This window comes from Phyllostomus hastatus, unplaced genomic scaffold (genome assembly GCF_019186645.2).
Source record: "Phyllostomus hastatus isolate PE091 unplaced genomic scaffold, TTU_PhHast_1.1 phas_contig_948, whole genome shotgun sequence".
Lineage (NCBI taxonomy): Eukaryota > Metazoa > Chordata > Mammalia > Chiroptera > Phyllostomidae > Phyllostomus > Phyllostomus hastatus.
The window spans coordinates 8,676,899-8,701,848 of NW_025333993.1; the positions used below are offsets into that span (position 1 = coordinate 8,676,899).

The window sequence follows — 24,950 nt, forward strand, 5'->3', positions numbered from 1 at the left end:
AAGAGGGCCCCGGTCGCAGTGGCTGCGCGCACGCACCGTCCGGCGAGAACTGGTCCCTCTCGAACACAGTGATACAGAGCACCTCCTGCTCCAGGTCCCGGATGAAGAACTGGCAGTTGGAGTTCCACTTGGGGTTCAGCGTGTCCTGGATGGTCTTGGTGATGTGGCACTGGGACCCCATGGTCACCTCGCAGTAGGGGTTGCTCTTCCCTGGGGGGGACAGAGCCTGCTCGACCCGGGCCCACGACGGGCGCTCCCGGGCTCTGGGCGGGACTCGGCACAGCGGACGGCCCGGCCCTCCACTCTTCTTGCTGCTCCCTCCTCCGCCACACCTGACCCCCACCCCCACCCGGCACCACCCCTAAACTGAAGCAGATAATGGGGTGACGGGCTCCGAAACCAGGCCTCCCTCTGTCCTCGCCTCTGCCTCAGCTTGTGTCCCGCCTGCGGGGGCATGGCAGCCACTCGGACCGCTCCAAAATGCAAGATGCCAGAAAGGATTTAAGGGGGAAAAGAAAAACTCTAGGTTTTCAACAAGTGCCAGAAAAACCAGTTCTGGAAGGAAGTCGTGAGTGATGGAAATGGCACGTCTGTTATTGGATTCAGAACCAGGCGCGTGCTCGAGGGGCTCCCCCCCCGCCGCCCCCTGGGGCCTCACCGTGGGACCGGCAGGGCTTCAGCTCCACGCCCTCCACCACGTTCACCATCAGCCTTCCGATGCCCGTGGCCCTCTGGGAGCGCACTGCGGCGGCGAGAGAGCGCGGCCCAAGGCACATGTTAACGTCGGACACTTCCCACCGCTGCTGGCCTGAGCTGCCCGCTTCCGCTCCCGCTCTCTCGCTCCAGGGGTTCGCCCTGCACCCCGCTCCCCCTTCCCCCATCCCCTCATCATGGGCCCACCACCCCCGGGCCACCCTGGGCTCTAAGGTCCTGGGGCCCCGCCCCCCGCAGTGGCACCCCGCCCGGTTCACGTTACCCAGGTACGCCTTCTCCCGCTTCTTCTTCTCCGTCTCTATGTAGAGCTCCGAAGCGGCTTTGATTTTCTGCACCCAGGCCGTCCTTGGGGAGGGAAAGACGGGTGCCGCACAGACCTCAGGGGACAGGCTTCGGGTCCGTGCACACGCGGCCCCCCAGCCCTACTGGCTCGCTGGACTCAGACGACAAAGGCTCAGGGAAGGAAGCGGGGTTTCGTGTTGCGTGAGGCGCACGGCTATCCCTCCCGTGAAGAAGGAAGGCACGGTGACATGTGGGCTGGTGTTCCCCAGAGCTCGCTGGTGGCCCTGAGGACGCCCGTCCGTGGGAACCGCGGTCCCGGAGGCGCTGGGGCACCCGTCCCCCGCCCCCCCACCGGGAGCACCCCACCTGTGCCCCCCAGCAAGGCCAGACGGCCGTCCTGCACAGAACACCCGGGGGACCACGAAGCCGTCTCCCAGGTAAGGGGAGGCCCCCGGGCGAGCACTGCGGGCGCCGTCCCTCCCTCGTCTGTCAGGGGCCTGTGTGCGCCACCACTCGGGCCCCTTTCTGGCGTGGCACACGGGCTCCGTGGCATGTTGCGGCCGTGTGCCAGGTCCGCCCCTCAGAAAACAGTCTGTTCCATCTGGCCCCGAGGGGCAGAGTCTTGACGGCACGATGGGAGCGAATCGCCCACAGTTCCGGACCCAGAATGTCTGTCCACGGGACCCCACAGAGGAGGGGTCTGCGTCGGGGGTCCTGTTAACCCCCACGTGGCTTTCCTTTTGCTTTCTGCCACTAGGGAAACCTGAGCTGCTCCATTTATCTCAAAGAATGCTGAAAATGTCTACCCCCAAAAAAACCTCAAGCAAAATTTGTTTCAATCCGTTTCATTTTGAAATGCTCGTGCTGTGTGTCAAACTTCTGTGAGGCTCTGGAAGAAAGCATTGCCACCTTCCGTGTCCCCTCCAGCCAGGGATCTCGGCACTGCAGCTGGGGGAAGGGTGGGGGGCCGCTGACTAATGACACGTCCCACAGGGCCCTGCACCGGCCGGGACCCGGCGGGCGCCCGGCGCCTGGGGCGGCAGGCCTTACCTCTCATTTATGCTTTCTGCCCGGAGGGTGTAGACCCGGTCGATGTGCGAGATGTGGAAGATGGGCTCGTCCCCGGAGGGGTCGGTGGGTAGCTTGACCAGAACCTCGTTGAGGAAAATAGGCTGAAAAAGCAAGGCGTGAGCATTAAGAAGCCAGGTGGGTGTCTGCGCGTGCCCGCAAACTCTGAATGTGCACACCTGTGTGTGTGCACACACCTGTGTGCGCACATAGGGGCCTGTGAACCAGGCTGAGTCCCAGTAAATCAGAACCTGTCTGTGTGCACGTGTGTGTGAGTGTTCCAGCACACTCCGCCAGAATAATGACTTTGTGTTGATGTCGACTTTCGTACGTAGCAAACTGTACATACAGACGCCCCCTCTTGCAGGTATTTTCAAGTCCTTCGGAGCAGGAACCGGCCTGTTACCCTGCGGTGCCCGGCCGGCAAACTGCAGGCGCCAGCTGGGAGTTCGCTGCAGTTCGCTTTCCTGCGAAGCTGCCGGTGCCGATCCACGTACGTGCACGGCCCTCTCTTCCCACACGAGGCGGCTGCTGCTCCGGGGAACACCCGTCTGTGAGCACGCCCCCGCGGAGACGCATTTAGAAAAACCACCTCCCACGACAAGAAGACACAGACAGCCCCGGGGCGGTTGCAGGCGAAACAAGCAGCTTGGGGAAACCCCCCCCGCGGGGGCTGCTCGAACAGGCTGGGGGGCGGGGCGCAGATGGCCCAAGCTTCCTGGAGAAGTCTGGGGGGGCCCGGGAATGTCGGGGAGGTGGGCACCTGAGCCCCACTCCCGACCGTTCCCACGCCCGCTCGCCTGCACTCTGGACTGTGAGCCTCGCTGGGCGGGGGGGGGCCTCCGCCCTGTCCAGGGCCCCACGCGGCCACCGGGCAGCTAGTAGACGGTGCGTCCACTGAACTGGGCGCTGGCCCTTCCTGACCGTGCAGGCCCACCATAGAGCAGCCGCGGGCGGTTCCAGGCCGCCGCAGTAATGTAAGTTGTCATTGTTTTGCTGGTGGAGGGTCTGCCCCTCACTTTGTAAAAAACACAATTTCTGTGAAGCGCAACAAAGCAGAGCTCAAGAACAGGAGGTGAGCCCGCGCCTTCCGGTCACTGGGAATCCGGTCCCCCTCCCCTCCCCTCCCCCTCCCCTTCCGCGCCACACCCCGGACCTGATGCACGCAGCCCCCAGCCCCGCCCCGCCGGCGCCACCCGGAGGCCGACTTACGGTTTTGTACATCTTGTACTGCAGGTTGGACTTGGGGCTGAAGACCTTGTCGGCGCCCGAGGAGCCCAGCGGCTTCAGGATCTGGGTGAGCAGCAGGAAGTCGTTGAAGAGGAAGCCGTACAGCTCCTTGTTGCTCTTGGCCTTGTACAGCTTCCCGCTGTGCAGGAACTTGCGGGGCCCCAGGCAGTTGGTCACGGAGTTGAACACGAGTTGCTGGGGAAGGAAACGAAACCCGGGGAAGAGGCGACGGAGTCGGGCCACGTCGGGACCGGGGGGGTTCTGCGCCCGGATGGTGGTGGGCTCCACCAGGAGGGGGGCCGGCCCCGCCGGGCCGCGCGGGAGGCCCCAGGCAAGGGCCTCGGGATGTCATGCGGAGTGGAAGACGTCACCCAGCAGAGGTGAGACCCGCGTGGCCTCGCTCACGGGCGGGGCACAGAGCTGAAAGCGGCAGGTGAACACGCGAGACGGACACGCGGGTCGGACAAACAGGACCTCGCAGACCCGGGCGGCTGCCTGGTGGTGGCGGGGGAGGGGCGGGAGGGCAAAGGGCAGAGGGGTCGCATGCGCGGTGGCCGAAGAAGATTTGACTGGGGGGTGGGGGGCGGGCACACAGGGCCAGGCACAGACCCTGTGTCGCAGAAGTGCACTCTTGAAGCCCGCGGGACCCCACTCAACCACGTCACCCCAGCAGATGCCACTGAACAACGCAGAAGGGACCGCGGGGAAGACCTGGGGCGCGGCGGGGCGGAACCCGGCGTGCTGCGTGCGGCCTCCGGCGAGCAGAGCGCCCCGTGCTGGCGCCAGTCCGCCTCGCCCAGCTCGCTGGTCCTGCAAAGTGAGAGCACCGCTCCCTCGCGGCCGCTGCCCGCACCCCGGAGATGGCTCTGAGTGCCACCCCGGCCGCCGGGCTCTGGCACCTGAGTGAGCGGGCTCTGAAGGGCAGAGGAAGACCGAGGCCGGAGCCACCTCCCTAGGCCCCCTTTTCCAACAGCAGGCGACAGACGGAGGAACCGGGCGGGTGTCACGGCCCCCTCCTCCCCGCATCCCAGCCCCACGGAGATGCTCCACCCCGCAGCCGTCAGGGCCAAGGCTCTCTCAGAACTGTGAACCCCCAGATCTCCCTGAGGACAGTGTTTGTCAAGAGGCGATGAGGTTCGCAACACGCATCCCTGAAGTGGGGCTGGGGGCCACCGTCGGCCTCCCGCAGGGAGAAAGAATCAGCGGGACCCCTGTGGCCGGAGCTTCAAGGGACAGTGGCCACCCCACCTCGCCCTCAGGCACAGGGAGGGAGGAGGGCCTCCCACCTCCCACCGAGGCTCTGGGGGGGGCCCCAAAGGCTACCGGGGACACCCCAGCTGAGGGGGACATCCCAGCTGATGGGGACACCCCGCTGGAGCCTTCAAAGAGTGCTCTCTGCCCTTTGCCTGCGGGACGGGAGCCTGAGGATCACTCCAGCCCTTTCTGCTTCCCGAGAGAGAGGGCGAGCCGCGTGGGGACGGTGACGAAGGAAGGCCAGCCTGGCCCACGAACAGGGGGCGAGGGGGGAGGGGCGTCGCTTATTCACACACAAAGGCTGGGGCCTGCGAGTGGCCCGGCCAACACGGAACATGTGTGAATAGGGAACAGACAGAAACGCCAAGGACAGCGTTGACGCAACACGTAATCACGGCTATGCATCCAGAATGGGGTCAGGAGACAAACCGACGTGACCGTGACCACGGCACAGGCACCATGGCAGCGGTGACAGTAGCAAGGAAAGACCGAGAAAGGGTGATGTCAGGGCCACAAAAGCAAATGACAGAGTGTATTCTTTTCCTAATGTTTTAAGCTTAAGAGCCGCTCTCACTGACTCCCACCCCCGACCGTGACCGTGAGGCTCGGGAGGGGCTGCTGCTCCAAAATGCGTGCGGCGGTGGTGGCCGCTCCACCACTCCGCCAGACAGACGGGGAGCGAACTGAGCCCATGGGGAGGTGCTCGGGCAATGTTTACTGAATGGATGGATGGACGGATGGACAGACGGACGGATGAATGGACAAATGGATGGATGCATGCATGCATGGACGGATGGATTAATCCAACCAGTGAGCACCCCCGAATTGCACTCAGTGTGGAATTCCAACACAGGAGCCCCCAAGTTTCCCCCAGGGCTCCCCCCACAACTCATGTCCTCCACCTGCACTGACGGTGGACAGGAGGTGGGCAGGGAGGACAGGTGGCCACTTGCTCAGGTGGTGACTGCCCCTGAAGCCACCGGAGAGTGGGGAGGGAGGCACGGTCTGCCTGGGCGCCGTGGTGAGCCCCGAGGAATGGCGTGTGCCTGCGTGTGCGTGTCTGTGGGTCCGAGAATGAAACGGAAGGAAAGGCACGTGCCCCGAAGAAAGTTAAACACCAGCGGAGACATGTCTGGTCTGGGAGCTGAGTGGACTAAACACCCTGACTCGCCCAGTGAAAAATTCAAAAGCGGGGTGAAGTATAAAAATGCGCTTTTTAAATGTAAGCAGAGTGATAGAAGTAAGAAACTTGCAGGGGCCACAAACAGAATGAAGATGCAGTTCTGGCCGGGTAGCTCTGCTGGTGGGGGCTCCGTCCTGTCACTCGAGGGCTGTGAGCCCCTCTCCGGTGAGGGCCCAGGCAAGAATCACCCAGTGACAAACTGGTGTTTCGCGCTCTCTCTCCCTTTCTCTCGCTCTGCCTCAAATCAATAAATACAAAATTTAAAAAAGAAAAGAACACGCAAGCCTTCGATGGTAGACAGGACTCAGCTGGCTCTGGCCCCGAGCGGCTCCTTGAGGCTGGTGACCGGGAGCTTCCACTCTAGCAGCCGCACGGGGCGCGGAAGACGGGGGTGTGTCAGGGCCCGCGTGACGTGGGGCATCCAACGGGGAACCACAAAAAACGACCGAGGAAGAAGGACAAACTCAAACACAGAAAAAACAAGCAAGAAACCCGGACTATTTCTGACCTCAGTGTAAGCGGAAGGAAACAGGGTCCACGGGGCAGGGCTCACCCACGTTTACGCCACAGGCCACACAACCCGCGTGGTCTCCAGGGCCCTCTCTGCTAACTCCGGGCGGCCCTGGCAGCAATCCTCCGGGAAGGAACGCGACCTCGGAGCGCCCAGACCCCAGAGTGGAGGTTCCACGGACTCGAGCTCACGGTCGATCGGAAATGACGGCGCACGCGGGGCACGGGCCTGAGCGGCGGGGCCGCCAGAAACAGCAGACACGAGCTAGACGCGGGGACTGTCGGCTTTGACACAGACAGGGCTGTGTTTAAAACGTGCTAGGAAACAGACGAGAGTCATGGCCGCTGCGCGAGGGATGAGACGCCGGGGAGAAACCAGCACGTGACAGAAAACAAGAACGGCCGGAAACGGAAGAGAAAATAGCCGGAATTTTAAAAACTCCGCGGATGGGTTAACCAGCGGATCAGAAGCAGCCGGGGAGAGAGACGGGAGGGCGGTGGGCGGAGCCCGGGCCTGGCCCCGCCCCGCCCCGCGGGCTCACCTCCGACAGGCCTTCACACTGCACATGCGCCTGGATCCACTCCAGCCGGTCCGAGTTCTCCTTCTCCCGCACCCCCTCGTTCACCTGCGAGCACAGCTCCTCCGCCTTCTCCAGGGCCTGCCTCAGGTGGCTGTGGTCGGGGTGGTTCTCGGGAGTGTTCTCCAGGATCTGCGTGGGACACCGGAACACAACGAGTGGAGTGGGGGCCGGGGTTCACGCTCCTGCAGGGACAGGCCTCCTGGGCGGCAGACACTGGAGCCACCCAGCTCTGAGCGCCCAGCGCACCCTGACGAGGAGCGCTGGTGGGGTCCCCTGGGGGGGCAGGGGGTGCCACATTATTCGCGCTTGGAGCGTGAGGAGGGCAGGGGCCGCAGCAGCGCAGTAACGCTCCCGCCTGCACCCGCGTGGATTTCTCCCGCGAGAACGGCGCAGTCCTGGGCCCGTGCCCAGCGGCAGGTGCCCGCGCGGCTCCGGCCCAGAATACAGGCGGGTGTTTTTCTGGATGGGCTGCTCCAGCCTCGGTTACCAGTCCCCGACCCAGACCTCCTGCGGGAGACCCCCTGCTCTGCCCGTGAGCCGCCGTCACCTGGGCCAGGGACAGACGTGCGCTGGGCCTCCGTGTCCTCATCGGAAACTTGGGGGCGCTGACAGCACCCCTGGAGAAAGTCGTTGGGGGACTGAATGCCTTCACAGGAGTGGAGCGCTCTGCAGGGGCCCGGGGCTTTAGAAGGCGCTCGGTAAAGAGAGCAATTCCCGGCAGGGCTGCAGGGGCCCAGGGGCCCGGACACAGCCGTGGTGGAGAGGGACCCCCGGAGCGAGGGGAGGCCACGCCCCCTCGGGACGGCCCGGGAGCGTGCTCAGGCTGGACCTGCCCGGGCCTCGTCCGCGTACAAACACGCCTCGTTTTACCCTGTTTGGTGGACGTGGTGTTTTTACGAAAGGAAGGATTGTGGCGACCCGGGTCGGGCAAGTCGACAAGCGCCATTTTTCCAAGAGGCTCAAATGGGGGGGTAGCATTTTTTAGCAATCATGTATTTTTAATGAGGGCGTGCACGTTGTGTTTTTTAGACATATGCTATTGCACACTTAATGGGCTACGGCAGTGTAAACGTGACTCTCCCAGGCCCCGGGAAACGTTCACTGTGCCGTGCGGGTCTGGGGGTGCTCCCGCAGTGCCCCCGCGGTCCCTCGGGACCGACGACGCCGGCGGCCCTCACCCTGAAGAGTGTCTCCTCTCCACCGTGCACTTTGGTTTGCAGTCCTAAGCAGGCACCCGAGTGGAGAAGGACGCCTCCTGGGTTCTCCTTGACAACCGCGGGTGCCTCACGCGCAGCCCGTCAGAAGGCCTGGGGCCAGGGCTCCGGAACAGGAGTCTTCCGGGGCTCTCCAGGCCATTCCGCCGTGCAGCCCAGTGCGGGGGCCATTGCTCTGCACTGGGACCCCACCCCTGGCTCACGTACATGCGTTTGTTTTGTTTCAAAACGAAAACGGGCTGGTGGGTTCTTCTCATTGTACAGGTGAGACTGTGCAGTGGTCAGAAAGGAACGAAGAATCTAAAAATCGCCCACAATCTCTCCATCTGTAGGTGCCCTCTGCTCACATATGTGTTAATAGGCTCTGCTCACGTACACGTGAACACCGTTTTTAAAAAGTAAAAACGGCCCTGGCTGGCGTAGCTCAGTGGATTGAGCGTGGGCTGCGAACCAAAGTGTCGCAGGTTCAATTCCCAGCCAGGGCACATGCCTGGGTTGCAGGCCACGGTCCCCAGCAACCGCACATTGATGTTTCTCTCTCTATCTCCCTCCTTTCCCGCTCTAAAAATAAATAAATAAAATCTTTAAAAAAAAAAGTAAACGGGTCAGACTGTCCCGTTACACTGTCCCCCTAAGCAGCATGTCATCTGCTGTCCGTCGTCTCTACAGGTTCTGCGAGGGGTCCCTGTGAGGGTGAACTACGGTGCCTTCACACACGTCACGTCCCAGAAAGCTCCAGGGCGTTTCCGACGCTTCCCCGTCCCTCCGATGACTCTGCCGCATGAGCTCGCCACACGGAGGCGCCGGCCAGAGACGCCCGGCAGCTGGTCTGGAGGTGGAGCAGCCGGCCGCCCCCCCACATCCTCCCCACACCGGTCCTCCCCACGCATGGCTGCCGGAAGCCCCAGACGAGGCATGTTCTTGCTTCGTCATGCATTTCTTTTATTACTAGTGAATGTGAACTTTTTGTAGATTTAGCGTGTAAACGGTAGAGCTAACATTTATAGCCTGTTGAGTATGAGCCAGGCACCTTACGTGTATCAGCTCAGTCAGCTCCCACCGGGGTGTGTGGGAAGGGCTGCCAGTGTCCCTGTTCCACAGAGAAGACAACTTGGGGCCCAGAGAGGTTAAGAACTCGCCCAAGGGCGCACAGCAGTGGTGCCGAGATTCAAACCAGATTAGCTCCCGACCTTGTTGTGTTCCTCACGGAGAGTGGGCATGGCCTCTCAGAAATGTCCAGCTGCACATTGTACCTATCTTTCTATCAGCGTGTTTGTCCCTTTCTGAGCGGTGAGAGTGTGACAGGGAGGTAGATAGACGACAGATGTGTGTCTATTTCAGTACATATGTGTGTATTTCAGTACATATGTGTATACAATTAAAAGTACTTTTACCCAGTTTAGAGCCGTCATTTGTCTTTCTCCACTCACTGTTCATTATATTTTGCTACACAGAAATTTTTTAGAAAAGTGATTGTGTGCCCTGGCTGGTGTGGCCCAGTGGATTGAACGCGGGCCTGCGAACCAAAGGGTCACCGGTTTGATTCCCAGTCAGGGCACGTGGCTGGGTTGCGGGCCAGGTCCCCAACAGGGGGCGTGAGAGAGGCAACCACACATTGATGTTTCTCCCCTTCTTTTTCTCTCTCCCTTCCCCTGTCTCTAAAAATAATACATGAAATCTTGGGAAGAAAAGTACTGAGTGATTTCAGTAGTGCCTGTCAAGTTGGGGGAGAGGAAGCGATCACTTATCGGCTCCTCTCAGAACTAGCTCCTCAGCTGCACCAGCTGCACCGGTGTGGCCACGGGGCGTTTGCGGGGTGCGGCTGGCACTGGACTGGAGAGACCCCTTCCGGGACGGGGATCTGGGACACACAGGGGCCAAGGGAACCCGTAGACAGACCGAGGAGAACGAGGGCCAGGCCGGTCACAGGGAAGGAAGTCACAGACATGCGGGGAGAGGGGGCCCGGCAGCGGTGCCATGGCATTAGCTTAGAGCGGGGAGGCGGGGGTGGGAACTGTTCCACACTCAGATCGATCTGGAAACAAACACACGTCCGCACACTCACGACTGTGCAAATGTGTGTGTTCGCATATACACGATACACCAGGCTCTGCCACCGAGAGACCCACAAGGCAACGCAGCGCAGGGCGGCGAGCACAGCGGGTCGCACTGGCCGCCAGTTCCCCTCGAAGAGGAGCCAGACCCAGCCCCGCTCTCCGGGCGCCATCCGTCCGTCCACCGCCCCCAGGTCCTTCCTCCCGGGCTCAGGGGACACCCGTCCTCTCGCTTGTTTTTTCAGGTGGGAAAGGGTCAAGGTCTGAGCTGCCACTTTCCAACGTACAGGGCAGAAGCCGCCTGGACGCCCTCGGAAGGTCCCACGTCATAAGCTGTTTTCCCAGTAAACGGCGTTTCTCGCTGAGTTACCACACAGGCGCCGCCCCCACCCCGCGGGCACGAGGTCTCCACACAGCAGACGGCGGGCCCGCTGGCCCGGGCCTCGCCCGCGGCCCCGGCTCCCCGAAACGCCCGGAAGGCGGCCCTGCCCGGAGCGGTGGGCGGTACTCACGTTCTTGATGATCAGGGGGTACCTCGTCACCCGCTGCATGGGCTTCAGGATGAAGCTGGACAGCGGCATGCCTTTGCACCGCGGGTCCATCGCCAGCCTCTGCAACGAGAGACCCCTCTGACTGCCCTGCGGCGGTCGGCACGGTCCGGTCGGCGGCATCGACGGTGGCACCGGCGGTGACGCCTCAGGGTCCCGGACGACCCCCCAGGAGCCCGGCCCTGGTCCGGGACGAGGCACTTTGCGCACGAGGGCCAGAGACCTGCACGTGTGACTCGGCCCCAGGGCCGTCCCTGCGCTGCAGGTCCCTCCGGGGGACACGCGGCTCCGGACTTACAGAGATGAGACTGGAGGCGGTGTGCCCGGGTTTCTGCGGGAAACACTCCCAGGAGCGAGGACCCTCACGAGAATAAAAGTCCCCCTTCGCCCCTGAGGTGCTGGGAGGGCCGGCTGTCGCCGGCTGTTGAGGGTGGAGCCTCTGCCCCCCAACCCCACAGGGAGCCCCAGGCAGGGCGCGGCCGCAGCGCTGGGGCGGGGCCTGCCGCTGGTCTCCGCCCAGGACGCCCAGCCTCTCTCTTCCACCCCTTCTGCCAGTCTGTCCACTCGTCCGGAGGACCAGAGTCCTTCTGCCCCCGGAAGGTGACCCTGTCTATGAGTCACTGGGATTCCACGGTGACTCGGCTCCCGAAGGCACCGGTTTTCTGCCCTGAGCTGGGCCCCAGGCGTGGGGAACCGGCCCACCTGACCCCGCCGCCCCAGCCGCAGGCGCCGTCCCTGCAGGACAAGGGCAGCTGGTAGAGGCCCGTCCAGCTCCCACAGGGACGAGGCGGGGAGAGCTGGTGCAGGCAGGGTGGCGAGGGGCGGCGAGAAGGGACAGCACGCCCCCCCCGGACGGGGTCCGCACGTCCCTGAAGTGCAAGGGCCTGTGGTGAGGAACTCTCCCCACCTGTGTGCCCTTGGCGGAAACCCCAGGTGGCCCAGGGCACCTGCCGGCCCGGCGGCTGCTCTCCGGCCTGCAGGCCCCGCCAGGCCGACTTCCCAGCATGACCTCCGCCCTTAGAACGGCCTGCGGACGCCCCCTTCGCTGGCCAGCGCACGGCAGCTTCAATGTTGAGGAGCGGCGGGGGGTGGGGAGGCAGAGCGAACAGACGTGATGCCGCGGCCAAGAGTCCGAGGCGGGCAGCCACAGACCGCGTCACCGAAGAGGAGGGGCGTGGCCCCCGCCAGACTCGTCGGGCCCGAAGACGAGCCTGCCCCCACCCCTATTGCTGCGCCGTCTATCCATCAAGTGTACCTGTTTCACAAAGTTATTTTATTCTCTTTTTTTCCCGGTGAGAGAGGCTGTGTGGGCTGACAGGCCCCATGGGGACCCACCGGGCCGAGGCCAAGCCCCAGGACAGCAGACCCAGGCCCTGGGGCTCCAGCAGCGCCACCCCAGTGTCCCCCTCGCGGGCACCCGGGTCTCCAGATCCCTGCCATCCCCTGCAGCAGAGGGCCTGGCGTGGCACACTCACCCACTCCCCGAGGCTGCCCGGCGGAGTGGGAGCCCACCACGAAGACCCCGTGGGGAAAGGCAGGAAGGGGCCATGGGGGCTGCGGGCCCCTCCCTCCGTGGGGGCGGGGAGGGGCCTACGAGAACAAGGGCGCTCGACCGACCAGAACAGGGGACCTGAGACCGGCCAGTCCTCGGGGCAGACACGTGAGGCAGAAAACTTAAGCCTGTGCTCAAACACCACCTCCAGGCAGTACCCGCTCCAAGGCCCCAGGCAGGGCTGGGCCTCCTCTCCAAGCCCCCCTAGACCCCCACTCTGGTCACACCCATATCGGCCAGCCAGTGTTGCCCCTACTGCCCCCCTGGACCTCGGCCCCCGTGGCCTGCAGAGAAACGCGCCCGCAGACGCGGAGTGATCCCGACATGCCCAGCCGCGGGGGCAGCCCCCCCCCGCCCCCCGGGCAGGGCCCGCCTCCGCCCGCCGGCGCCTTACTTTGACGAAGTCCTTGAAGTCGGGCGCCTCGTCGGTCTTCTGCTGGATGAGGGCGGCCCCGTTGAGCTGGCAGCTGCAGAAGCGGATGTAGGGCTGCATGTGCGGCAGCTGCGCCGTCAGGATGTCCCCGACCATCTTCACCGGCATCTTCTCCCCCGACATCTTCTTGCGGACGCGCAGCGCTCTGCGCGGGAACGGGGTGGTGAGGCCACGGCGCACACCTCGGGGCCGGCCGGGGGCAGGGGGTGTGGGAGGGGCGCCGCCCCCGCGGCCGCGAGTGGGCCTGGGCGGGGCACGGGACGCTGGGGGAGGCCTGCTGCGCGGAGGGGTCCGCGGGGCGATTGTCCGGGGCATGGCGGCTGCTTGCTGGCTCTCGGGCCCCAAACCGCAGCGCTTTCTTTGGTGACTCGGACAGGGTCCCCGGGTCAACGTGTCACTCTGCGGGTCATCTGTGGTGACAGACCCTGCAGGCGGGGCCCCCGTGCCGAGCCTGTGTGCAGGCCAGCGCCGCCCGTGAGTAAACACAGCTGCCAGGGGACGTGGGGGGGCCCATCTTCAGGCCAAACGAAATGTAGCTAAGGTGGCGAGTGGGCCACCACAGGGAACGACCTACTGCGGTCACCAAAGCCAGGTGCAGGGGATTGTCTGAATCCCTGCTTGGCGGCCGCGCTCATCCGCAGGTGGCCCCGTGACGAGGGTGCGGGAGAGAGAAGCCCCCGAACCTGACCACAGACCAGTGGGCCCAACCCATGGGCACCCTGGAGGCCGAGAAGCGGCCCGAGGGGCCGGGGAGTGTCTGTTCTGGGGTCCGGCTGCGGTCGCAGTGTTCGGGCCTGAGAGCCGGGACTGTGCATCCCACCCTCCCGACCCTAACGCGTGCCCCCACGCTGGGGCCTGGGGAAGGGCCCTGCGCTCCTGCCCCGGGAGGCCGGCAGTGCACTGAGGGGGCGGGGCACATGGACGAGGCCGGAGTGTGTTCTGCCCACGCCAGTGAGCACGGTGGGTGTGGGGGGGGTGTGTGGGGGGTGGGCAGTGGATGGATGGATGGGTGGATGGATGGGTGGACTGACGGACTGACAGACAAATGGATGGTACAGAACATTAGGCCGTATGGTTTTAACGTAAGGGCGGGGAGAAGTGTCTGTGACTTTCTCTGGTTTCCTTCCTGGCCACGGGTAGGGCTGCACCGTCGCAAGGAGGCTCTGCAGTATTTGTATTAGGCTGGAGAACTTCAGGTCACTTTATTTTCTCTCGTCTACATTTTTAGTTAAAGAAAGAAAAAAACCCACAAAACCCTTAGACTGGGCGGGCAAGCCATCCAAGGAGAGAAGCTTCAGGGACCGTGAGTTTCCGGGTCTGAACAATGAGCGGGGGTCGGCGCCGGCCGCCCTGGGGCCAGGGGGTCTGAAGCTCCGCGCCCTCGGGATGGGGGGCGGCCACTGCCTCCCGGGGGAGCTGCTGTGGAAGGCCACCCTTCTGGGGGACGGGGGCCCTGCACCCCCAGGTCACACACTTGCTGTGGCTGGAAACAGGGAGCGACCCCATCACCCCCCTGTCCCCTCTGTGAGGGAACGGCAGTGCCTCCACACACGCCCCCCCTCTTCTCCATGATCGGGGGGAGGAAAGGGAAAGGAAGAGAGATCCCACGCAGGCTGTCGGACGCATGCTGTCCCAGCCAGGAGCAGACTGAAAGCAAGGCCCCTCCGGGACCAGTCCATTGGGGGGTCCCCTTCGGGGTGCTCTGCACAGGCAAGACTAAGGCCCGGGCTTGGACAGGGGGGAGTCACTGGGCCCAGGGGTCACGTGACTCCGCTACTGCAGCTGCAGCCGCACCCTCGGCAGAGCTGATTTACGGTCCCACGTGCAGGTTCAAGGGCGGGGGGAGCCCTGCACTGCTGAGGGCTGTCAGGGGCCGGAGCGCCGTCCAGAGCGCCCAGGGTCTGTGGCACACACGAGCGAGCTCTCCTAGTCTGCAGCCCAGGGGCGTGGTCCAAGGAGCTGGCAGGGATGAACAAGCCCTGTGTGCCCACACTGTCTGATGTACCTGACTCGTCACCCCTGTAGACTGCTGGGGACCCTGTGCCACGCAGAAATGGCACGACTCAACCACAGTCACGCAGCCAGCAGGTGGCAGAGGCAGGCCTTGAACCCAGGTGGTCTGGCCCCAGAGCCCCAGGTCTGTGAGCCCTGTGCACGGGGCAGTGGCACAGCCCCAGGGCCCTGCTCAGCGCTCCTGCCCTGTCCTTCCCCCCGGCAGCTCCGTCCCGGGACCCAGAGCCCTCCCCAGCCGTGTCCACCCAGCTCCTGCCGCCCCTGCCCCTCCCGCCCCTCCCACCTCCCTGCTTCCAGCCCGGAGTCCCCGCTTCCTGCCTTCTCCCCAACTGGACTTGATGCCCAAGAAAGGTGTTCCATTCTTCTTTTTTCTGCTTACAGTAAAATTGTGTCTCTTTTGCTTAAGTTAAAAAGAAGGTAAGCCAAGCACTTTCTATTTAAGAAAAACACGTTTTTTAGGAAGCTCTTTCATTTCTTCTTGTTTTCCAAGCAAGGAGGCAGGAAGGGTCTCGACAAGGGCAGTTTCCAGCCCCTGGGTCTGGGGGCCCCGCCTCACTCCTGCCAGGTGCCCCAGGGGCTTGCACCTGGGTCTTAACATTAAAAGGTTCTAGATCTTTCTGCCCTGCTCAGCTTAGTAAAGAACAAACGCTTGGGATGGCTGCCTCTTTGTCCTATGGTCCTTCCATGGGGGCAGGCCAGGGGGTAGGGGGGTGCCTCCGGTGGGACCTTGGGTGTCCCCCACCAAGCAGCCCGGGCACGCCCCGCCCGCCTTCTGTGCAGCCTGTCTCCCAGCTGGCACGGCGCGCTCAGCTCTGCCCTCCAGGCCTGGCCCTGACGGCGGGGCGGGGCAGGGGCAGGCGGAGGGAAGACCAGAGGCAGGCAGGGGAGCAGCACCGGCCCCACAGCCTTCTCCAGGCCAGCCTGCCGTGGGGGGGTGTGGGGAACCCCGGGGACGCACCCCCCTGTCCCCCACTCCTGCTGAGAGCTGCCCGGGGAAGAGGGTGTTTTAACCTGCGTTAGTTTCCAAAGAAAACCTCTGTGTCTACTTTGAAACAACTCATCTCCGAAGCTGTAGGTTCAGTGGTGAAGTCACCCCCGGCCCCAGGTGACAGGGCAGCTCTCTCCAAGGCGCGGCTGGGGGCTCAGGCCCTGCCACCAGGGTCCCCACGTAAAAGCCCAGCGCTCACTGTGAACCAGGTGCCCTAATGCGAACCCTGCGTGGGAGGCACCATTTTGGTCCCTTCCTGACAGACAAGGCCCTGAGCGCAAAAATGCACAACCCGGGGCCGGGGCGGCCGGGGGCGGAGGGTGATGGGGCTGTGAGCTGGAGTCGGCCTGAAGGAAAAGAGGCCGGTGCCGCCGACTAATAGGCCAGGGGCGGATTGTTGTAAAAACTCCGGCGGCGCACGGGCACGCAGGTTGGAGACGGCCGCTCCGGAACAGAGAGTGCGCGCAGACGCCGTCCCTCTGCTCACACCAGCTCTCGGAGCCGCCCCGCCCCCCGCAGGCACACCCTCCCCGAGGGCCTGGGCACCTGGACTTGGGAGGAGAAGCCAGGGCAGCTGCCTGACCCGGGCTGCGCCTCACCCCACGCCCCAGAGGGGGGCCCTTCTGCCAGCTGGCCTGGCCGCACCCCTGAACCCCGCTGTGTTGCCACCAACGCTGTCACCGCAGGGCCCGGAAGGGACCTTAGTGACAACGCAACACTGAGTCGGGCTCCCACGCAGCCCCCCGAAGCCTGACCCCGCTGCTGCCTCTGAGAACCAACTGGGAATAAGACGGTCCAGTGCGCTCGGGCCAGCCTCTCGGAGAGCTACCCGGCGTGGCCGGTGAGCGGTGCCACCATGTTATATCCCCCCCGCGGGCACCAAGAACGTTGGCAGAGACGCGCATTCGCCTGTGGGAACCCGGGTCAGAGGCACGGCGCGTGGGGGCTGCCCCAAGCCCGGACGGAGCCGGCCAGCGACCAGGGCAGGGCCGGCCTCGCTCTGCAAACTCCGGAGCCGCAGGAGAGCAAGGCCTGGACACCGGGGGAACTAGGGGTGTGTGCGGGGAGCGTCAGAGCCGAGAAGGGGGCGGAGCTGGTGAGTGGAGACGAGCAGACAGGCAGAGGCACGCGGGGCGCATGCGTGGCGGGGGCGCGCGTGATGGGGGCGCGCGTGGCGGGGGCGCAGTGTGACGCCGGGAGGCGAAGCGAGGCGGGGTTAGAGGGAGGCTTACTTCAGCAGCTTGATATTACACATGATCAGCTCCTTCCAGTTAACAAAAATCATAGCACCCTCTTTCTCTGTCAGCAGCTCAGACTCCATCAGGGGTTTCTGAAAGATCTACAGGTGCAGAAAACGAGGCAGTTCAGAAAGCAGACAGTGAGCCCGCCCCGCACGCGCGCGCGCACGCACGCACGCACGCACGCACGCGGGGAAGGCGGTGCTGCGGCTCTGCTGGGGGCCCGGGAGCCACGCCCACCTTCCGGCACTTTCCGAAGCCGAGGCCCCTCGGCTGCCTGGGGCCGAGGCAGGTCCCCAGACGGGATTGCATTGTTTTGCAAGGGACGCCACTGAAGTGGGGACGACTGTCCTTCGCTCCAGCGGGATGAAGCCAGGAGGCCTGTCCCAGCCTCCCACCGCCTTACCTGCCCACCACGGGGACGTGGGCACGGCGGGGCTTACGGAGGCGCGTGGCTGTGGCCGGCTTCTCCGCCAGCACCCGGGGCATTCTGAGGGCAGCAGGCCCGGGCAGCCGGGCCCTCAGCAGGCCGCCGCGGGGACAGACTGCACTGCGGTGGCCTCCGCCTGGGCCGGGCCAGCACGCGTGTGCAGGGCGTCGGCCGCTCCCCTGGGCTCAGCGATGCGGATGGGCCCACCCGCGCTCTGCATGGTTGTTTGGGGTGCAGCACCCGCAGCTCCCAGCTGAGCCCCCCGGGGGTGAGCCCCCGCCTGCCAACAGGTTGTCCTCTAGCAGTGGAGGCCGGCCGCTCTCCAGAAGGTTCTTTGGGGATGGGGACAGCGTGGCTTTAAGTGAACAGCTGCCCTGATGCGGTCCGCGGGGGGCCGGCTCCTGACGAGTCCTTGAGCCAACACTGGACCTGCCTTAAACCGTACCGCGGCGCACAGATGCCACCCAAGGGGTGACATGCACGTCCTAGGCGGGGTATTTAGTGGCAGTGAGTCTCTTGAGAAAGGGGCACCGCTTGTTAACCTGCACCAATGTCCTCCATGCGTCCGTGGGGGCCCGTGGGCCCATAACCCATCCTGCGCCCTGTCCTCCTTCAACGCTGGGGCCCTGAGTCCCGCCTGTCCTGGCTGTTCAGGTGAGAGATGGGCGCACAGCCGTTGGGGGGACAGGAGTTCCACCCCTCACGGTTCTCCTCAGGGGACAGAGCGGCCCTACGTCCAGCCCCGCAAACCCGGGTGCGCAGACCAGCGGCTCCGGGGACAGCGGGCTCCCTGCTCACGCGCCTTCCCGCCCTTGAGCACGGAGCGGCCGGGCGGCCCTGCGAGGGCTGCCCCAGAGGGGAGACAACACGAGGGCTCATCCGGGACAGGGGTGCACAGGCGCTGGGCGGAGGCAGACGTTTTGCAGGGGAAGACACAGCGCCAGCAACGACTCGAGATGGCGGCCGTTTTCAGATGCCACCAGCCCAAGGGCCCGAGGAAAACGTCTCTCTCTGGGGCATCGGCCGGTCGATGGCTCAGCCTGGACTCCGAGTCACACGTGTCTCTGCCCGTGCAGCTCTGCACGGACGCCCCTGGCCCCGGACACGAGTGACGTCAGCCCCTCCAGGGAAGGACTGCGAGTGGGCCATGGCTGAGAGGTCGGCCGCCTTGTCTCGGGGAAGGCTTTCCCAGGCACTTCACCGTCCAGCCACGCCCCAAACACCCAGAAGCCTCTCGGGCTGGGACCCGGGACCCAGGCCTCCTCCCCCTCCGGCCCCCACGGCGGCTGTTACCTCGGTGACCAGCTGCAGGTCGTTCACGTAGTTCTCCTCCGTGACGATGAGCTCGTGGATGTAGCCCTGCCGCTTCCTCTCCGTCGGGGTCAGCATGTCCAGGAGGTGCAGGTCTGAACACCCTGGAAAACACGGCCGCGGGGATGTTCAGTCAGTCCCGCAGTGCCCGCCCAGCCTCGCAGCGAGGGTCCCCGGGGCCTCAGGGCGGCTGGGCCCTGCGGCCTCTCCCGGCACTGCTGGGGGTCAACCTGTGTCCACCCCTCCCCCCAGTGGCTTCCAGACCTAACCCCTAGTGCGTGCGACCTTATTTGGAAATAGGGTCTCCGCAGATGTCATCCTCAATTACTTGTGTGCTTATAAGAAAACAAGACAAGCCCTGGCCACGTAGCTCAGTTGGTTAGAGCATGATCCCGCTACATCAAGGTTGTGGGTTCAATCCCCGGTCAGGGCACGTGCAAGACTCAACCAATGAATGCATAAGTGGAACAACAGATCCGTTTTCTCTCTTTCTCTCCCCCTTCCCCTCTCTCTAAAAGTCAATAAATTTAAAAGAAGATCTAAAAAGCTAGTTTAGAAAAGAAGACGAGACAGAGACAGACAGAACGCCACGCAGTGGCGGAGGCCGAGACGGGCGCGCTGCATCTGCAAGCCAAGCACGCCGAGGACCGCCGGCGGCCGGCAGGAGCCCAGAGAAAGGCCTGGAACCAGTTCTTCCCTGCAGCCTCCAGAGGGACACGACCCTGCTGACACCTTGGTTGTGGGCGTCTCACCTCCAGAACCGTGACAAATTCAACTTCTGTTGTCCCAAGCCACCCTGCCTGGGGTCACCTGTCAGAGCAGCTGCAGCCAGCTGGTGCGGGCAGCTCGCTGCTGCCTCCTAGAGACCACTGACCGTGCGCGGGGAGAGAAGACTTGGTAACACGGTCGGCCTGCATTTCCCGAGGGCTCGCGCGTGCCGGGCCCGGCGCTGGGAGCTTTGCCTCAAGGGCTGTGTGCGATGCTTACGTGGAGGCCACGACCCTCTCCGCTGCAGGCGAGGAAACTGAGGCTGCGGGAGGCTGGCTCACACGAGACCTGTCAGCTGGGGGCGGAGAAGCCGAGAGCCGATCGCTGCTGACACGTTGACTCTGGACACCGGGCTGTACCCGCCCACGCCGGTGCTGGGTCCAGCACAGACGGGGATAATGCTGTCCTGGGCTGAGGCTCCCCGTGGGCCTGGGGGCCATCAGCGCTGCGTATGCTCTCGGGGACCAGGCTGCGGCCCCACGCCTGTGGAAGCCGGGCAGTGAACCTGTGGGCAGCTGCAAGCAGGATGCCCCAGGCCATGGCTCTGCACTTGAGGTGGGGTGAGGGGCACCTGCCCCTTGCCCCTGCTCCCATAGCTGCTTACCGGAGGTTTGGGTTACTGACAGAGGCTGCCCCGTGAGGCACGCGCTGGGATGAGAATGGGAGGCTCAGCTCTCGGAGGCACCTTTTCCAGGCGGGTGGTCACCCGCTCCTTTCTATTGAGGGTTCTTCATTTAATCCCAGAAATCATATTTGTACAAGAGACCCGGAGGTGTTCTGCACAGTCTCGGGGACGGGCACGTCGAGTCCCATTCACTGGTTGCTCTTGTCCCTTCTCCCCACAAGGGGGCGCGATGGAGCACAGTGTGCAAACCCCTGCCGGTATCAGGGTTTCCGAAAGTGTGTGTCAGGGACCAGCAGCCTCAGCGCGACCTGGGAGCGTGTTAGAAATGCAAATTCTCCAGCCCCGGAATGAATACACTGTCTGGACTTGGGGCCTGAAATCTGATTTACCAAGTTCTCCACACGATTATTGTGGGCGCACCGCTATCGGGGGTTCCTCCGAGTTTCCATCCTCCCACGAGGGAGGTATCGGGCCTGTGCGGGAGGTATGTGGTCTGTATGCTGGAACCTCCTGCAAACAGAACGGCCCCTCTGGCGTGAATGAGGTCACGGAATTCTTGGCAGATGTTTCACTGTGCTGGAGACGACTCTGAGCTGGGGTGCTTCCAGCCCTCGCTGCGGCCACTCCCCTGGCCAAATGCCCTTTCTGGAATGCCGTAGCTTCTATCCCAAGGCAGGACAATCCCTGGACGAGCAGATGGTGCCAGAAAAGCAGCAAAGACGACACACCCTTTTGTTAACACCTTCTACGCCCGTCCGTCCGAGGCCTCATTCGAAGGCACAGCCAGGAGCTGAGTACGAACCTCCGGGGCCCGTCTGCGGGTGGGTCCGGGACGTGGACCCTCTCTCCGCCACCAGCTTGGCCCAGCTGTTCCGCCCGCCGCAGGGCGGGGATGCATTCGTTGTATTAAACAACTGCATCAGCCTTGAACTCTCGGGAAGGAAGCGAGTCAGGACTGCTGGCTGGGTCTGCGCAGCCGCCTCTGCGCCCGCGCACATTCGGCCACCGGGAAGCAGAGCGCTGTGACCGGGGTCTTTGCTCTCTCTGGGAAAGCCACCCACCCAGGAGACGGTCTCGGCGTGAGGAACATGTCTCGTGCCTGCCTTCTTACCGAACTTTCCTGGGTGGGAGCCCGCGCGGAAGCACGAGGCCCAGGCTTATTAAAGGGCGAAAGGCGGCCCTTCGTTCCGGGGATTTGTGGGAACTGCTGGGACTTCCAGGGCGTGCCTTCCTGCGGGGGTGGGGGCGGGGGCGGGGGGATCAGCGCAGCTGTGCCACGGCGGGGCTGAACCCGTCTCCTGAGCACTGCGCGCGTGTGTTTGCAGGGACACCGCGGTGGGCAGGACTGGGCGCCGGCTGGCCCAGTCTTGCCAACGTCCCTGTAGGTCGCTATTTCCCCGGGGAACTTGGTGGCTGCTCTGCTCTGGCCCCAGAAAACACGCGTACGATGCACACAACACACACGCATTTGCACATAATTTTATGGGGTTCACAGGCCCTCTCAAGCTTGTTCATGAATCTCTCACATTTCTTCATTCGGCAAGTACTTACTGATGCCCTACCGTGAGACTGGCCCTCACTGTGCTGGGGGTTGCGGATTCACGGTGGAAAAGGAGATGTCTGCCCTGTATCCCACCCCCAGTGAAGATGGTGCTGACCCCCACCCAGGTTGAAGGTGGTGCTGCCCCCTCAGGCTGAACGTGGTACTGCCTGCACCAGGCTGAAGGTGGTGCTGCCCCCCCAGGCTGAACGTGGTACTGCCCCCACCAGGTTGAAGGTGGTGCTGCCCCCCTAGGCTGAACGTGGTACTGCCCCCACCAGGTTGAACGTGGTGCTGCCCCCACCAGGTTGAACGTGGTACTGCCTCCTCCTGGAGCCCCAGGATGAGAGTGGGTTCTTCCTGGCGGTCAGGACCAGAGATCATGACGGCTGGCATGTGGTGGGGTGAACCAGACGGCCTGCAGTGTGCAGGACACATGATTTCCCAGCCCAGATGCCACAGCTCCCCACCGAGAAACAGTCCCGCTACTAGAAAGTGACAACACACCCAGCCCAGGGTCACAGTCCACAGCAAGGACGGTGCAGGTGACCAGAAGACACACTTAGAACGACCGAGGAACCGGAACCGAGGGCCTGTAAGGGACGATGACAGGCCCGGCTGGCTTTGAGTTTCAGAAGCTGTTCCTCTTCAAGGTCACACGGTGCCGCTTTGAATCAGCCCACAGAGCCAGAGCAGAGGTCTGGGCTGGGTCCGGGCCACTGGGGGCAAGAATCCCAGGTGACAAGGCCAGGTCAGGGCGACTGGGGGGTCTGCTGCCCACAGCAGGTCAGGGGCATCAGGAGGCTGCAGGGTCATCCCCCCAGCAGGCCAGGCCGGGCCAGTGGAGCTGAGGTGTGTGGGGCGGGGCTGTTGAGTGTGGTGGGCCGCCTGCCCCGGCGAATGCCACCCCATCAGGTCCCCCTGCAGGCCGACCTGCAGACAGGGACACCACCCACAGCGCAGCGAGAGCAAAGATTTTCTGGGGAGGTCTGTCCTGATCCCATGAACCAATGACATTGGCTTGGAATCTTCTTTTCAGCCACCACCCTGACCCACGAGTGCTGTTGCAAAAATTATTGCTGGCGAATGCAGACGAAGAGAAACATTAAGGACCCGGAATAGGCACTCTGAACTAACAAATATCGTTCCTTTGAAGATGGAGTGTTTAGAAAACCCAGAGAGTCTAAAACTCCACCGTTCAGAGCGGGGCACACAGAAGCGCTTGTTCGGGGGTGGGGCGAGCTCCGTGTCCCGCGCTCCGGGAGCCGGGGCAGCTGCGGTTTGCGGCTCCGGTTCCCGGAGAACCAGGAGGGGACGGAGTGCCGGGTGTCACTTTCCATCTCGGCCCAGGGGCTCTGATGCCTCCCGACAACCTGCTCGCAGCCGAGACAACACTACGAGTGACTCCGGGCAGGTGCGGGGGACCCCCGGGCCCGCCCCCACACGCTTCCTGCTCCACACGGTCCCCCCACAGTCCCGACCAGGTGGGCACCCTGACCAAGGGCGGGGGGGCTGCAAGGCCCCTTTTGGAGGGTCTGCGTCCGGGGCACTGGAGGGAAGTACGGGGAATCTTACCCACAAGGCCACCCGTCCCCTCAGTGGGACAGTGTTTATATGAACAGCACGATCTAAACCGGTGGCTTTATTACAAAAATCATATCCAAATGTGTGCTTCTTGGAAGCTCAAAGAACACGGGAGCGTTTAGGGGAAAAGTAAGTGCCGCCCCCCTCGGACCGCGCCCATCACTCCATTCTCCTTCCCGAGAGGGCCGCCCCGCAGCGGCTGGCCACCGAGCCGGCCACAGCCACGGGCCGCGTTCCGGTCACAGAAGAGCCAAAATATACAATGAACTGGTCGATAAATATTTGCCAAGTTCCTAGGAAGTCCAAGAGACACAGAAATAAACACGTTAATGTCCTTGTCCTCACGGAAACTCACAGCCCTTGGGAAGACGGAACAGGACAACTAATGAAAATAGCCAGCCGGGAGAACAGGCCTGCGGGCTGTGGTGCGCTCTGTCCCGAGGGCGGAGGGCTCTGTCCCGAGGTCCACCTGGGCCTGGGTTTCCACGGGGGCCGGGGGGAAGGTCGGTGCAGAGACGCTGCAGGAGGGAAGGTGGGAAGGAGACGGGCGGCCACGCTGCCGGAGGGGCCAGTGGAGGGGGCTGGGCACCAGCCAGCAAGTCGGAAGCTCCGGTGACAGCTCTTCATCTGTGTGCATGCGTGTATGGGCAAGGGCGAACCTTCGTGTCCGGGGAGACTCAGCCCCATCCTCCGGCTCTGTGGCCCCAGGTCAGGGGACACCGGCCTGCACTGAAGGCTTCTGCAGGGTCTGCCCAGCGTGGGGAACGGGCCTCAGGGCCCTGGTCTCTCCTGCCAGGGGAGCCCATGCCCCCCCCACCCCCCCGCCCCGGACTCCCCTGGGAACAGAATGGAACCGTGCTGTCCCGGTGCCCCCGGCAGACTGGCACGCAGGGGATGGCCCGCCACGGAGGAAAGGCAGGGGAGGCCCGCAGCAGATGTGGCGTAAAGCAGGTCCTGTGGCCACGGTGCCTTGTCCTCACCCTGGGACCAGTGATGTCCAGAAACCCCGTCCTCCAGGCTGAGCACGGCACGCACCTGCTGTGATGGTGACGGCACTTGGGGCGGGGGCGCAGTGGCGACTGAAGCAGGGTGGGTCCTTGTCCCGCGGAGCCTCGGTGGCCCGGAGGCTCGGGCGTGGGTCCCATCCACGCTCGGATCCGGGCGAGTTGCAGGCACCTCCTCCTCCCAGTCCCGAGACCTCGGAGTGGTGAAGCCCTAAGCCAGCGTCTTCACGGGGATCTCCAGGAGCCGGTGGGCCTGGAGGCCTGTCAGGGGGGCCGGCGAGAGCCCGGCTCCTACCGCCTGTGTCCGGGACCCCCCGGGGCCCCTGAGGCTGGGGGGCCTCCCCTCGGTCACCGCCCAGAAGCGCAGAATGGCAGTGCGGCTTCCAGATCAGCTTCAGCAAGGAGAACCCCGTCCGCACGGGCCGCCGGGCAGCTGAGCAGCCATGGAGCAGCGCGAGGACAGCCCTCGGGGGTGACGAGCCCCCGGTCTTCCTTCTCTGTGACGGCGGGGATTTATTTTATTAGAGGCCTATTATTCTCGGCTCCACAGCTCACACCGGAAGGTCCGGCGTGGCCTCCAGAGCCCCGCGCCGTGGCCTGCGGTGGTGTCAGCTTCCTCGCTGGCGGTCGTGAACGGATCCTCTGGGTACACGGGGTGGACTGTGGTGTCAACAGTACAGACATTTCCTGGCTGGCATAGCTCAGTGGATTGAGCTCGGGCTGCGAACCAAAGCATCGCAGGTTCGATTCCCAGCCAGGGCACATGCCTGGGTTGCAGGCCATGACCCCCAGCAACCGCACACTGATGTCTCTCTCTCTCTCTCTT

At 63.9% G+C, this 24,950-nt stretch overlaps 1 protein-coding gene across 3 annotated transcripts in view; it reads right to left on the bottom strand.

Moving 5' to 3' along the window:
* The window catches only part of ITSN1 (intersectin 1), a 174,836-nt gene that overhangs the window by 2,170 nt on the left and 147,716 nt on the right, over positions 1-24,950 (bottom strand). For 2 of the 3 annotated variants that reach the window (XM_045852348.1, XM_045852349.1), the window contains exons 29-38: positions 18,586-18,707; positions 16,857-16,963; positions 12,585-12,768; positions 10,603-10,701; positions 6,784-6,951; positions 3,277-3,489; positions 2,047-2,168; positions 977-1,059; positions 659-742; positions 37-210 (exon numbers count right to left, since the gene is read on the bottom strand). In XM_045852348.1, the coding sequence (XP_045708304.1) occupies positions 37-210; positions 659-742; positions 977-1,059; positions 2,047-2,168; positions 3,277-3,489; positions 6,784-6,951; positions 10,603-10,701; positions 12,585-12,768; positions 16,857-16,963; positions 18,586-18,707 (1,356 nt within the window). Of the gene's footprint in view, positions 1-36; positions 211-658; positions 743-976; positions 1,060-2,046; positions 2,169-3,276; positions 3,490-6,783; positions 6,952-10,602; positions 10,702-12,584; positions 12,769-16,856; positions 16,964-18,585; positions 18,708-24,950 lie in introns of those variants that run through there. The other variant, XM_045852350.1, reaches the window with a different exon arrangement.